Source organism: Malaclemys terrapin, chromosome 16 (assembly GCF_027887155.1).
Source record: "Malaclemys terrapin pileata isolate rMalTer1 chromosome 16, rMalTer1.hap1, whole genome shotgun sequence".
In the NCBI taxonomy this organism is placed as follows: domain Eukaryota; kingdom Metazoa; phylum Chordata; order Testudines; family Emydidae; genus Malaclemys; species Malaclemys terrapin.
Window position 1 is genome coordinate 11,906,817 of NC_071520.1, and position 11,209 is coordinate 11,918,025.

At 43.0% G+C, this 11,209-nt stretch overlaps 1 protein-coding gene across 11 annotated transcripts in view; it reads left to right on the forward strand.

Moving 5' to 3' along the window:
• DEPDC5 (DEP domain containing 5, GATOR1 subcomplex subunit) overlaps positions 1-11,121 on the forward strand; it is a 59,661-nt gene extending 48,540 nt beyond the window's left edge. For 10 of the 11 annotated variants that reach the window (XM_054006404.1, XM_054006410.1, XM_054006411.1 and 7 more), the window contains 5 exons: positions 4,099-4,268; positions 7,109-7,280; positions 8,624-8,684; positions 9,802-9,884; positions 10,313-11,121. In XM_054006404.1, the coding sequence (XP_053862379.1) occupies positions 4,099-4,268; positions 7,109-7,280; positions 8,624-8,684; positions 9,802-9,884; positions 10,313-10,608 (782 nt within the window). In that variant the 3' untranslated portion in view covers positions 10,609-11,121. Of the gene's footprint in view, positions 1-4,098; positions 4,269-7,108; positions 7,281-8,623; positions 8,685-9,801; positions 9,885-10,312 lie in introns of those variants that run through there. The other variant, XM_054006415.1, reaches the window with a different exon arrangement.
• Positions 11,122-11,209: the final 88 nt, after the last annotated feature.

Below are 11,209 nucleotides of genomic sequence, written 5' to 3' on the forward strand. Positions count from 1 at the left end.
CCCGTCTTCATGGGAGGCTGGTGTGACTCTTCAGAACTACATGATGGAGTTCAGTCGTTGCTGGGCACATGGAAATGATGACATGTGAGAACAGAGCACCAAAACTTCATTTAACTAAGTCTAAAGTCTAATACTTACTCAACAAGTGTTTGCCAGTGGCAAGAGCCCTGGTGATACTCTTCCTGTGGAGAGTGGAATGTAGGAGAGTCCTGTGTACTGTGACACTTGGAGACCATGGTGGCATCAATCTAGGCTGAAGAACTCCAGGTCAGACATCTGGGGCCACAATTACAAAAGATACCAGCAGTGTGAATGAACTGGGGTTTTGAATCTGGAACATCAGAGCATGCAATGGGAGTGGGTGTCATTATCCCATCTTGAAATCTCCTTCCATTGTAAAGCATTTCTCACTAGAGTGCCACAGAGACCACATGGTGCCTTTTTTACCACTAACAGCCAGTGAAACTCACTAGTTATATGTCCTAATATGTGTGCTTTGTCATCTTCTTGTTGCATTTCCAGGCCAGCTTGAGTCACTTGCTCCTGCCATATGCTATATGTTCCCTGTAAAACATGCTAGAAAAGTCATTGCCATAACTTCAGATTTATAAGATGCATCTTATAAAGTCCCATCTAAATTAGAAAGCGAGAACCCCCAATGCTCTTCTATTATATATTTGACTCTTCTGAAGAGAAGTGACATCCCCATTCTTCTTGTATAGTCACTGTATCTTCTAAATTTGAAGCTATGGTAACCTGTCTATATTTTTGAAAGCTTTGTTCGAAGAGGAACAGCATAAGCAATAGAAAAATGAGGGGAGGGGCCTAGAACAATAAGCTAACAATTCTATTATCTTAAGCTACCATGTGAGCAGGAGCTCTTTACCTACTACACACTGAAGCTAACCTTTTGGCCAGTACAAAACCTTATTGGCATAATTAATAAGCTCGGTGAACCTGAGCCCAGCCTGGTGTCCAGATAGTGTGTGGTTCAGAGGACTGAAGCTCAGGAGACCTAGGTTCTGCTCATGAAACTATATCTGACTCACTATGCAGCTTTGGTAAACCACTTCACTTCTCTGTTCCTCAGTTTCCCCATCGTAAAATGGGGATAATGATCCGTAATCCGTTTTGCTGTCCTGGGATGAAAAGCGCTTCCATACTGCTACTGTTGTCCATTATGGTTTGTTCTAAAGGATGACTGGATTTTCCTACAGTAAACAATGTGGTGTTACCTGTTCTCAGAAGGAAACCTGTTTGTGTGCCACTTCAGTGCTGTTTCTCATCTAAACACTCCAAAAACATTACCAGTACATCTGAGGCAGGAAGCTTTACTAACCCCAATGGCAGCCGGTCCACGTGACTTCATTTGTTCCTCTCTTGGCTTTGGCTGCATTTGATTTCTTCCCCTCCTCCACCTTCCCTAAATGTCAGCCTGTGATATGAAACAGCATGCAAGTGTTGGGAGCTCTGGAACAAGCTCTGTGTACCCGTAAAATCCTTATCCTTGCCAATTTCCCTGTCACTTGTCTGATGATTGTCCCTTTTCCCTTCCCAATGAAAATCTGATCTGTGATATACGTAATCTTGTCCCTTTTGATTTATAGCAATGCATGCTGCACTAGTAATTATAACCATGTACATAGTTAATCTGTGGTTGAAGAATAACCTGTCTGCTCCTCCTCTCCAATGTGCACTATAACTCATTAGTTAATACTGGTACAAGACACAGTTGGGAAGCAGGTGAGTTCTCTTAAAACCAGCCAAGTGTATGGAAAGTCAGAGGTCTTCTATTATAGCGTCAAATTAGGACCATTTTCTAAGAACCCATTTGAGTCTCCTAAATTTAGAGACACTTAAGATGCTAATCCAGTGATAGTTTTGGGATTGTTAGGAGCGCTCCTATGGGGATTTGCCTCCAGTTGTTTGGTCTGTGAATAGAGGCACCGGGTAAGGTAGAAAGAGACAGTTTGCAGTCTTGATGGAGAGTCCTGTGTTACCAGTAACTTGGAGGAGGAACCATCTAGCAGTGGAGCAGGGAGTTCATTCTTCGGCGTGTGCTAATTTATACAAATTGGCTGGTGTATTGTTGTGTCTGGCAGTTGCACTGGCAGACAGCACCTGCCTTCCTTACTGATTGAGCTGCTTCTGCTTTACCTCCTATTGGGATGCTGCCCTCAAACATCCCAAAGTGGGTTTCTGTGGTGGTTCATCATTTACGTTACATTACATGGCTCCTGAAAAGCTGGTATTGTAACTTTAAGATGAGCCCCCAAGCTACCCACAACCGTGCATCTTCAGTGATATCTGAGTAAAAAGGCAGGAAGAAAAATAAAAGAATAAGAGGTTGGTATGTCTGACAATACCTGGCCTAGGTGGGAGTTGGAGGAGATAAATCTTTGCCAGGAAGTGATGAGACTTATTTACAAAAGAGCATCTGCATGGTGCTCTCCAAGATGACATCTCTGGCATTTATTATTATTTATTTCTATCTCTTTTTCTGTTGCCAAGCTAAAGTAATTGCAGCATAAACAATAGGATGTTGCACTGTTAACCCAGCCTCCCAGAAAATGGTCTCCAGACAAATTAGAGCAGAAGCAAAGGTGGGAACTCTGCCCCAATTCCCTCCATGTTGGGGGTGAATTTCAAAACTTAATTGGGAACTTTTAAATGCGAAGACTACAAAATATGAGCAATTCCTTTTCTCTGCTTAAAAAATACCAAACAACTAATGAAAGACAGTTCAAATATGCAGGTTGGGAAATGTCACAGCAATATTAACACAGCCATAGTGCATATTGTTGGTGTTTTATGTCCAATATTGAACAGCATAGAAACATATTAAACTAAGGCATGTAATAAGAAAAACAAGAAATGGCAGCCTAGTTTAAGGGGTAGGGCCTTATTCCTGGCTTTGCTGCTGACTTGCTGTGTGACTTTGGGCAAGTCCCTCCCCCTTCCTGTGCCTCTGTTTCCCATCCCACCCTTTGTGTTTTAGGCTGGTCTACGCTAAAGCTGTAAGTCGACCTAAGTTACGCTACTTCAGTTACGTAAATGAAGTTGATGTTACTTAGGTTGACTTACAGCGGTGTCTACACCACACTGTGTCGACGGGAGACACTCTCCCGCCGACTTACCTTGCTCTTCGTCGACAGGAAAGCACTCTCCCACCGACTTAGCGGGTCTTCACTGGACCCGCTAAATGGACGCCACTGCATCGATCACAGCAATGCCAAGTTAGGCCTAAGTGTAGACAAGCCCTCACTTATTTAGAGTGTAAGCTCTAGGGGGCAGGTACTTTCTTTTCCTATGTGACTGTACTATGTGGCCTCGCACAATGTGGCCCTGATCTTGGAGGGGGCCCCTCGGCACTACAGAAATACTAATTTCAAAAAGGAAAAGAATGCTACCTAAATGCAATAAGCTAAAGATGATCATGCTGTAGGAACCTTTTTGGTTTTTTGCCTTTTTAAAAATTTTAATGTGCAGCCTTAACATTGCATTAATGTAGACCACTTTTGTGGGACTCTGGAAACTAAATGCATTCCTCATCTCCTTTTGGCTGTCATTGTAAACTCTCTGGAATACTCCTTCCCTGATGTAAAAATGTTCAGTGTTGTGATTTGTATGGAGATATGTAAAGAACATTATCATCAAATTGGAATGCCTCAGAGGCAAATGTTACACGGTTAGCCCTCCCTAGCACCTTCTGTTCCACACTGGAATACTACTAAATTCTAGAACAGCTCCACTTTTAATTAGTAGGTTCAGGGACTGATTCACTTCCTAGAGGGGAGAGTCCCTGTCTACCCCAGTTTAGATGTCACTGGACTGTTTAGAGTAATATTTTCTGGAGGAAAGGAATTGGGGCAGCAGAGTTCCCTGGTGTGGGTGGAATTCTCTTCTCCTTTTCATTCTTGTGATTTAGGCTAGCAAGATTCTTGGACTATTTTTGTTGGCCCTAAAAGTGCAAGGCAGGGGGATGAAGCAACCCGTGCCTAAAACTAATGTCTCATTTTAATTTTCTTTCTCTCCCCTTCCCACTCCTGGATACATTTTTTTTTTTTTTAAAATACTCTTGACTCCATATCTGCATAGCTGCCACAGTACCTGAGCAGCGGACAGTGACGCTGGATGTGGATGTGAATAACCGCACTGACCGCCTGGAATGGTGCAGTTGTTACTACCATGGCAATTTCTCGCTGAATGCTGCCTTCGAGATCAAATTGCATTGGATGGCAGTAACAGCAGCTGTTCTCTTTGAGATGGTAAGGGTCCTTGTGTCCTGGATGCTCTCAAACTTGCCAGGCTGATTAAATGTGTGTCCTTACCTGAGTGCACAGGGAAATTCAGCAAGGCAATTAGTGGAAAGTCAGTGAAAAGTGCTAGGACAGATGCTGTGGAGTGAAGTTTGTATCTTTTTGAAGGACAATTTTGCTGATTGTTGCTACTGCTATGCATGTGTGTTGCTGAGTTTGAGTGTCTCTTATCATTGTTATAAATCAGTGTGTTTAGTCACTCTATCGTAGGTGTAGCATTCTCTTACTTCTAATGAGTTAACTCACCCTGTGCAGAGGGCCAGCATGAGGCCAAGGCATCATTTTAAGTCCCGCTTGAGCCACTGTGTGTAGCCTTTGACCCTGTGCAGAGAGCCAGCACAGTTTAATCCACTGTGCCTTGACTTTTAAAATGAAAAGCAGTGACAAAGTTTTAATGGAGCCCCTTGGGTAGGCAGCCTGTTGTCCCAGTCAGCAAAGAGGCTTTTTAAAAACGCACTGACAACACCAAGGATAAAAATACAAGAAAAACTATTCTCTACATTTGCTGTTTACTTTAACTTTGTTTCTTTTTCTTATTTGGCAACTTCTGTATCAAGAGACTGGCATTCAGAAATCCCAGACTGTTTACTCCCCATTCAACCCCTTGGCATTGGTCACGTAGATCCTCTCCCAATGGAAATTTTGTTCCAGTTAAGCAGTCCTTGGCCACTTACTGTAATCAGGCTAAATCAGTTTCCTTAGAAATATCCCATTTTAAGTGCATTCATAAGAACAGCTATAATGGGTCAGGCCAGTGGTCCATCTAGCCCAATATCCTGTCCTCCAACAGTGGCCAGTGCCAGATGCTTCAGAGGGAAAGAACAGAACAGGTAACCATCAAGTGAGCCATCCCCTGTCATCCACTCCCAGCTTCTGGCAGCCATAGGCTAGGGACATCCAGAGCATGGGGTTGCATCTGTGACCATCTTGGCTAATAGCCATTGATGGACCTATCCTCCATGAACTTATCTCATTCTTTTTTGAACCCAGTTATACTTTTGGCCTTTACAACATCCCCTGGGGATGAGATCCACAGGTTGCCTGTGCGTTTTGTGATTTTTTTGTGTGTGTTTTAAACCTGCTGCCTATTAATTTCATTGGGTGACCTATGGGTCTTGTGTTGTGTAAAGGAGTAAATAATACTTCCTTATTCACTTTCTCCAAACCATTCATGATTTTATATACCTCTATTATATTCCATGCCCCTCCCCGCCCCCCCCAAGTCATCTTTTCCAAGCTGAAAAGTCCCAATCTTTTTAATTTCTCCTCATATGGAAGCTGTTGCATATCCTCATTTTTGTTGCCCTTCTCTATACTTTTTCCAATCTTAATAAACCTTTTTTTGAGATGGGGTGACCAGAATTGCACACAGTATTCAAGGTGTGGGCATACTGTGGATTTATATAATGACTTTATGATATTTTCTGTCCTATAATCTATCTCTTTCCTAATGGTTCCTAATATTCTGATGCTGCACATTGAGTGCATGTTTTCAGAGATCTACAATGATTCCAAGATATTTCTTGAGTAGTAACAGCTAATTTAGAGTGCATCATTTTGTATGTATAGTTGGGATTATGTTTTCCAACGTGCATTACTTTGCATTTATCAACACTGAATTTCATCTGCCAGTTTGTTGCCCAGTCACCCAGTTTTCCGAGATCTCTTTGTAACTCTTCACAGTCTACTTGGGATGTAACTATCTTGAGTAATTTTGTATCATCTGCAAATTTTTCCACCTCACTGTTTATTGCTTTTTCCAAATCATTTAGGAATATGTTGAACAGCAGTGGTCCCAGTACAGATCCCTGGAGGACACCACTATTTACCTATCTTCATTCTGAAAACTGACCATATATTCATACCCTTTTTTGCTATCTTTAACCAGTTACTGAGCCATGAGAAGACCTTTCCTCTTCTCCCATGACTAATTAGCTTCCTTAAGAGCCTGTGGTGAGAAACCTTGTCAAAGGCTTTCTGAAAATTCAAGTACACTATATCCACTGGATCACCCTTGTCCACCTGTTTGTTGACCCCTTCAAAGAATTCTAATTGGTGAGGCATGATTTCCCTTTTCAAAAGCCATGTTGACTCTTTCCCAGCAAATCATGTTCATCTATGTGTCTGATAATTCTGTCCCTTTACTGTAGTTTCAATCAGTTTGCCTGGTACTGAAGTTAGGCTTACCTGCCTGTAATTACCAGGATCACCTCTAGAGCCTTGTAAAAAAATGGTGTCACATTAGCCATCCTCCAGTCATCTGGTACAGAAGCTAATTTAAATGACAGGTTACATACCTTAGTAGTTCTGCAATTTCACATTTGAGTTCCTTCAGAACTCTTGGGTGAATACCATCTGGTCCTGGTGACTGATTACTGTTTGTTTAATTTATCAGTTTGTTCCAAAACCTCCTCTAATGACATCTCAATCTGGGACAGTTCCTCAGATTTGTCACCTAAAAAGAATGGCTCAGGTTGGGGAATCTACCTCATATCCTCTGTAGTGAAGACTGATGCAAAGAATTCAGTTAGCTTCTCTGCACCGGCCTGATCTAATTGATCATTCTGATTTATGTGGCATGCCTTTAAAAAATACAATTTTGAAATCTTGTATTTGTGCTGCTTTGCGTATGAAGATGATTGCATGCTCAGTATGCAAAGCAGGCAAAGCCCCTTGGTAATTGAGCATGTCTGATTTGTTCTTGGCGAGACAAATTGCTCTTATGCACATAAGTACTCCTTTCCATGCAGCTATACATGATGTGATTCATTATTTGAATCCCTTCACAGGTTCAGGGTTGGCATCGGAAAGCTACATCCTGTGGTTTCTTGTTGGTTCCAGTCCTGGAGGGTCCGTTTGCGTTGCCCAGTTACCTATATGGAGACCCACTTCGAGCACAGTTGTTCATCCCACTCAATGTTAGCTGCTTGCTGAAGGAGGGCAGTGAGCATCTGTTTGATGGTAAGAAATATTCCCCAGCCAGCCTTGGGTACCTTCTTGTAGGGAGAACTCTCACTGGGATGTGAATCTCACCTACGATATGATCACTGGCTGGATAAGATGCCTGCCATTACATTCCCTCCCATCTACTGTTAAGGGTACAGCTCATTCAGGATGAGGAGGGAAGCTGTACTTCAGGGCAGTTGGCACACACCACAGCATCATGTTGGTGGTGAGAGGTGCCCATCATCAGGGAGAGTTCCATGTCCTTCATTCTCCTCTGTTGCCATGACACTGAATGCTCCTATAGAAACTATATCAGGTAGTTACCCTGCTGTCATTTTGTAAAAATTATAAAAGCCCATTCTGCCAGCAGCTCCCATCCGTCTCGCTAGCCAGTCTGCATTTGTATCTTGCATTTGTTTGTTCCCTTCTCTCTGAGATTACATTAGCTAGACTTCCATGGTTAGCATCCTCTTTTTGTTGCCATGGTTACATTCTGGGTAGGAAGGTTTGCTCATGAGATTAAGTACTAGGAACAGCAATCCTTTTTTTTCTTCAGCATGACCTCTCCCTTCCTAGTGATGCTATTGTGATAAGCCTCAACTGTGAGCCTTGCCCAGAGGTCAGAGCTTCATGAGTCCCAGCACAGAGAGATCCATCATACAGCTGGTGCAGAGGGATGATCTGAAAAGGATCACAGTTTACAAATTTTAAAAATTCATTTTATTGATTAAATTGTTCTCACCCCTGGTAACACTCTTCCTGGAGTCTGACTGTAAATGCAGAAAGAGCAATGAATATTCTACATGTTGTGGTACAGGTGTAGCCCCACTGGCTTTAAATAGACTATTTTTAATGCAGTGGTGCTCAAAATGGTAGTCACGCTCATTTTTTTTTTTTTCCTGATCCTCACTAAATAAAAATATATTCATGATTTGGGGTCAGGGACCCTCATGGAAGGATAGTTGGTCTTAACTCCAGGCCTTCCCCCTTGCCATCTTATTGATGCCCAAAGGTGGGCAAAGTGGAAACATAGGACAATATTTCGATAGTATTGCAAGAGCAACAAACAGTGAAACCACCCCTCTCAAATCCTATGTATTTACTGTTTTTATGTAGTTACAGGGTCACAAAAGCCAAATCCAGGGTTGGTTCATGAATCAACTGTTGGTGTTTTTAAAAAACCCTCTTAATGGAATGTGGGGAGTTCAGGGCGAGTGCTGACAGATAAAATAGGACCAAAGGAGGTGGCTTAAAGGAATAGGGAGAAGCACACAATGGAGTTGGCCTGGGGAAGCCTCTTATGGGTTGGTAAAGATTAAATGGTTTCAGTTGACCTTTGTCTGGTTCTCTTGTTTCAGGCTTTGAACCTGAAACTTACTGGGATCGCATGCATCTGCTCCAGGAGGCAATTGCACACAGGTATGTGCGGAGCAGGGTAGATGAGAGTTAAATCCATCTTTGGGTATGATGTTGGAGTGAGGTGTAAAGATCTAGTCAGATTTTGGAGCTTTAAAGTAGTACTGTTAAACTTGAAACCATGGGCTGTGTGTCTCCCTGAAGTCCTCTGAAAGATACTAAGTTAATTAGAATGTCTTCAAATGTGCACAGTTGGCAGTGGGTGGGAATGGGATGGATGCTCTCAATATGTGGGAGGAACGTTCTCGCTCATTAGCAAACCCTACTGATTGTCTCAGGTGTAACATCAGGTTCTAAAGGTGTCCCATTCTCTTAGGCTAGAAGCAGGTAAATTGTCATATCTCTGATAGGGACTGTCATGTCATGTCATGTCTGAGTGATAACTTAAGTGACTGATAATAAGCAGGTAACTGGGATCTGACACCTGTAGTGAGAGGCTGGGAACAATTTGAGGAGGAATTGATGGTGTTCTTTTGAACACTGCTTAGTGAGAGAAGGGCCAATAAGGGTGGAGGAGTTAATTGGAAGGCACAAATAAGCTTCCCAGTGCCGATCCTTCCTGCCTTTGGCTGGCTGTGTAACATCCTGTTATGGATCTTCACAAAGCCTTCAGTGTGGTTCCTGGCTGGCAGTTGGTTTCACAGTGCTTAACTCAGGCTCTTTCTGTCATGGAGAAGCTGGCTCTTGGAATGGACCTTTTCTTGCTTCAAAATGGTGTTTTCTTCAGCCCAGAGGGGGATGTGTGTTCCCAAAGCAGTACTAGTCCTCTGACAGAACTGTCCAGCCTGACCAGACAATTCCTATAACTTGATGCACCATACCAGAAGCTGTTCTGTAGCTTTCTCCTAATTTTGTGCGTGTACGTACGTTCGTACACACACACACGCTTTTCATACATTAGCTAGGAGAGCAACCCCACCCCCATGCTCAGGAAAAAACAGGACTGGAGAATGTGGGGATCCCTTCCTTCCCTCTTTGCCTCCTTCCCTTTGGGCCATGAGAAGGATGTGCATATGTGTTGGGGAAATATACCCCCTCCCCCCCCGACCCTTTCCCATCCAATGGATTGTAGGAGTCCCAACAGGAATAGCTTCATTCTTTCTAGTATTTGTTTCCCCAGATTTGGATTTGTGCAAGATAAATACTCTGCCTCTGCATTCAACTTCCCATCTGAGAACAAACCCCAGTACATCCATGTCACAGGTAAGCAATGCTTGGTAGGCAATGAGAGCCCTGGGGGGATTATAGGCAAGGGAGAGCCATTCTTGCACTTCTAGTCTCAATGTTCTCCTTCAGTAGCACTGATCAGCTGGCAAATAGCTGTAGCAACTGGGACAAAGGATCATAATAAACAGAAAGCAATGGAATGGCCAGTCATCTCCTACAATAAGTATAAAGCATTATTACTTTTGCCATTAGTAAAAAGTAGCAGGTTGAGTACCTGCTTTAAGGACTCTCTGAGCCTCATTAACCTTGCAGGTAGCAGGGAGGTAATGCTGAGTGCATCTTTACCTGCCACACGAGACAATAAATGAAACTCAGTCTAATTTTCCCTTAGAAACATTTGGGTCAGCTGACACTGCTAGGATCTAGACTTGACCACAGATTAAACTCCTGTCCATTTCCCACAGGGACGGTTTCGCTGCAGCTACCTTACTCCAAGCGGAAATTTTCCTGTGGGCAGCAACGACGGCGGCGCAACTCCACCAGCTCAACCAATCAGAACATGTTTTGTGAAGAGCGCATTGGTTACAACTGGGCCTACAATACCATGCTGACCAAAACATGGAGGTCCAGTGCCACAGGGGATGAGAAGTTTGCAGATCGGTTGCTGAAAGACTTCACAGAGTTCTGCTGGAACAAAGAAGGCCGGCTCGTCCTGTTCTGGACTGGCTGTCTGGATAAGATGCATGCCAGTGCACCGTGAGATAGTGCATCTGCAGGAGAGAAAATTCAAAGCTTGGGAGTGTGATGAGGAGGAAGATGCAGAGAACAGCCAGATAAGACCATTCTTAGGGTGAATTTACCTTGGAACCCAGCCTAATCTGAGAAGTATTCCTATTGATAATCAATAGAATCTGAGTGGGCTTTTGGGAGAAGAGACTATGGCCCAAGGCCACTCCTATCGCACCAATACTCATCACCTGAACAGAGCCATACTTCAAATAGTTGCATCCCCTACTTGCCAGAACTCAGCTAAACTGAGAGAAGGCAAGACTTTGAGACCAGGGGTTTGTCACAGGAAAAAGAGGTCACCATACATTTCTGTGATCTTTGGAAATGACCAGGTGTTGTAAGCCTGTGACATGTTAGGCAAAATCATGCCTCACATCTCTGGCATGTATGTTTGTGTGCATATGTAAGATACACTGTATTATACAATCATGATAAGTGTTTATATGTTTTAATATATTAAATAAAAAAATGCAGAAAATCAAAAGTGTAATGTTCTGCCATAATTCAGGCAGTGAGTAAAAGAGAAGGTATTGGTGAATAGAGCCCTGCGCAGATACAAAATGTGTATCCTC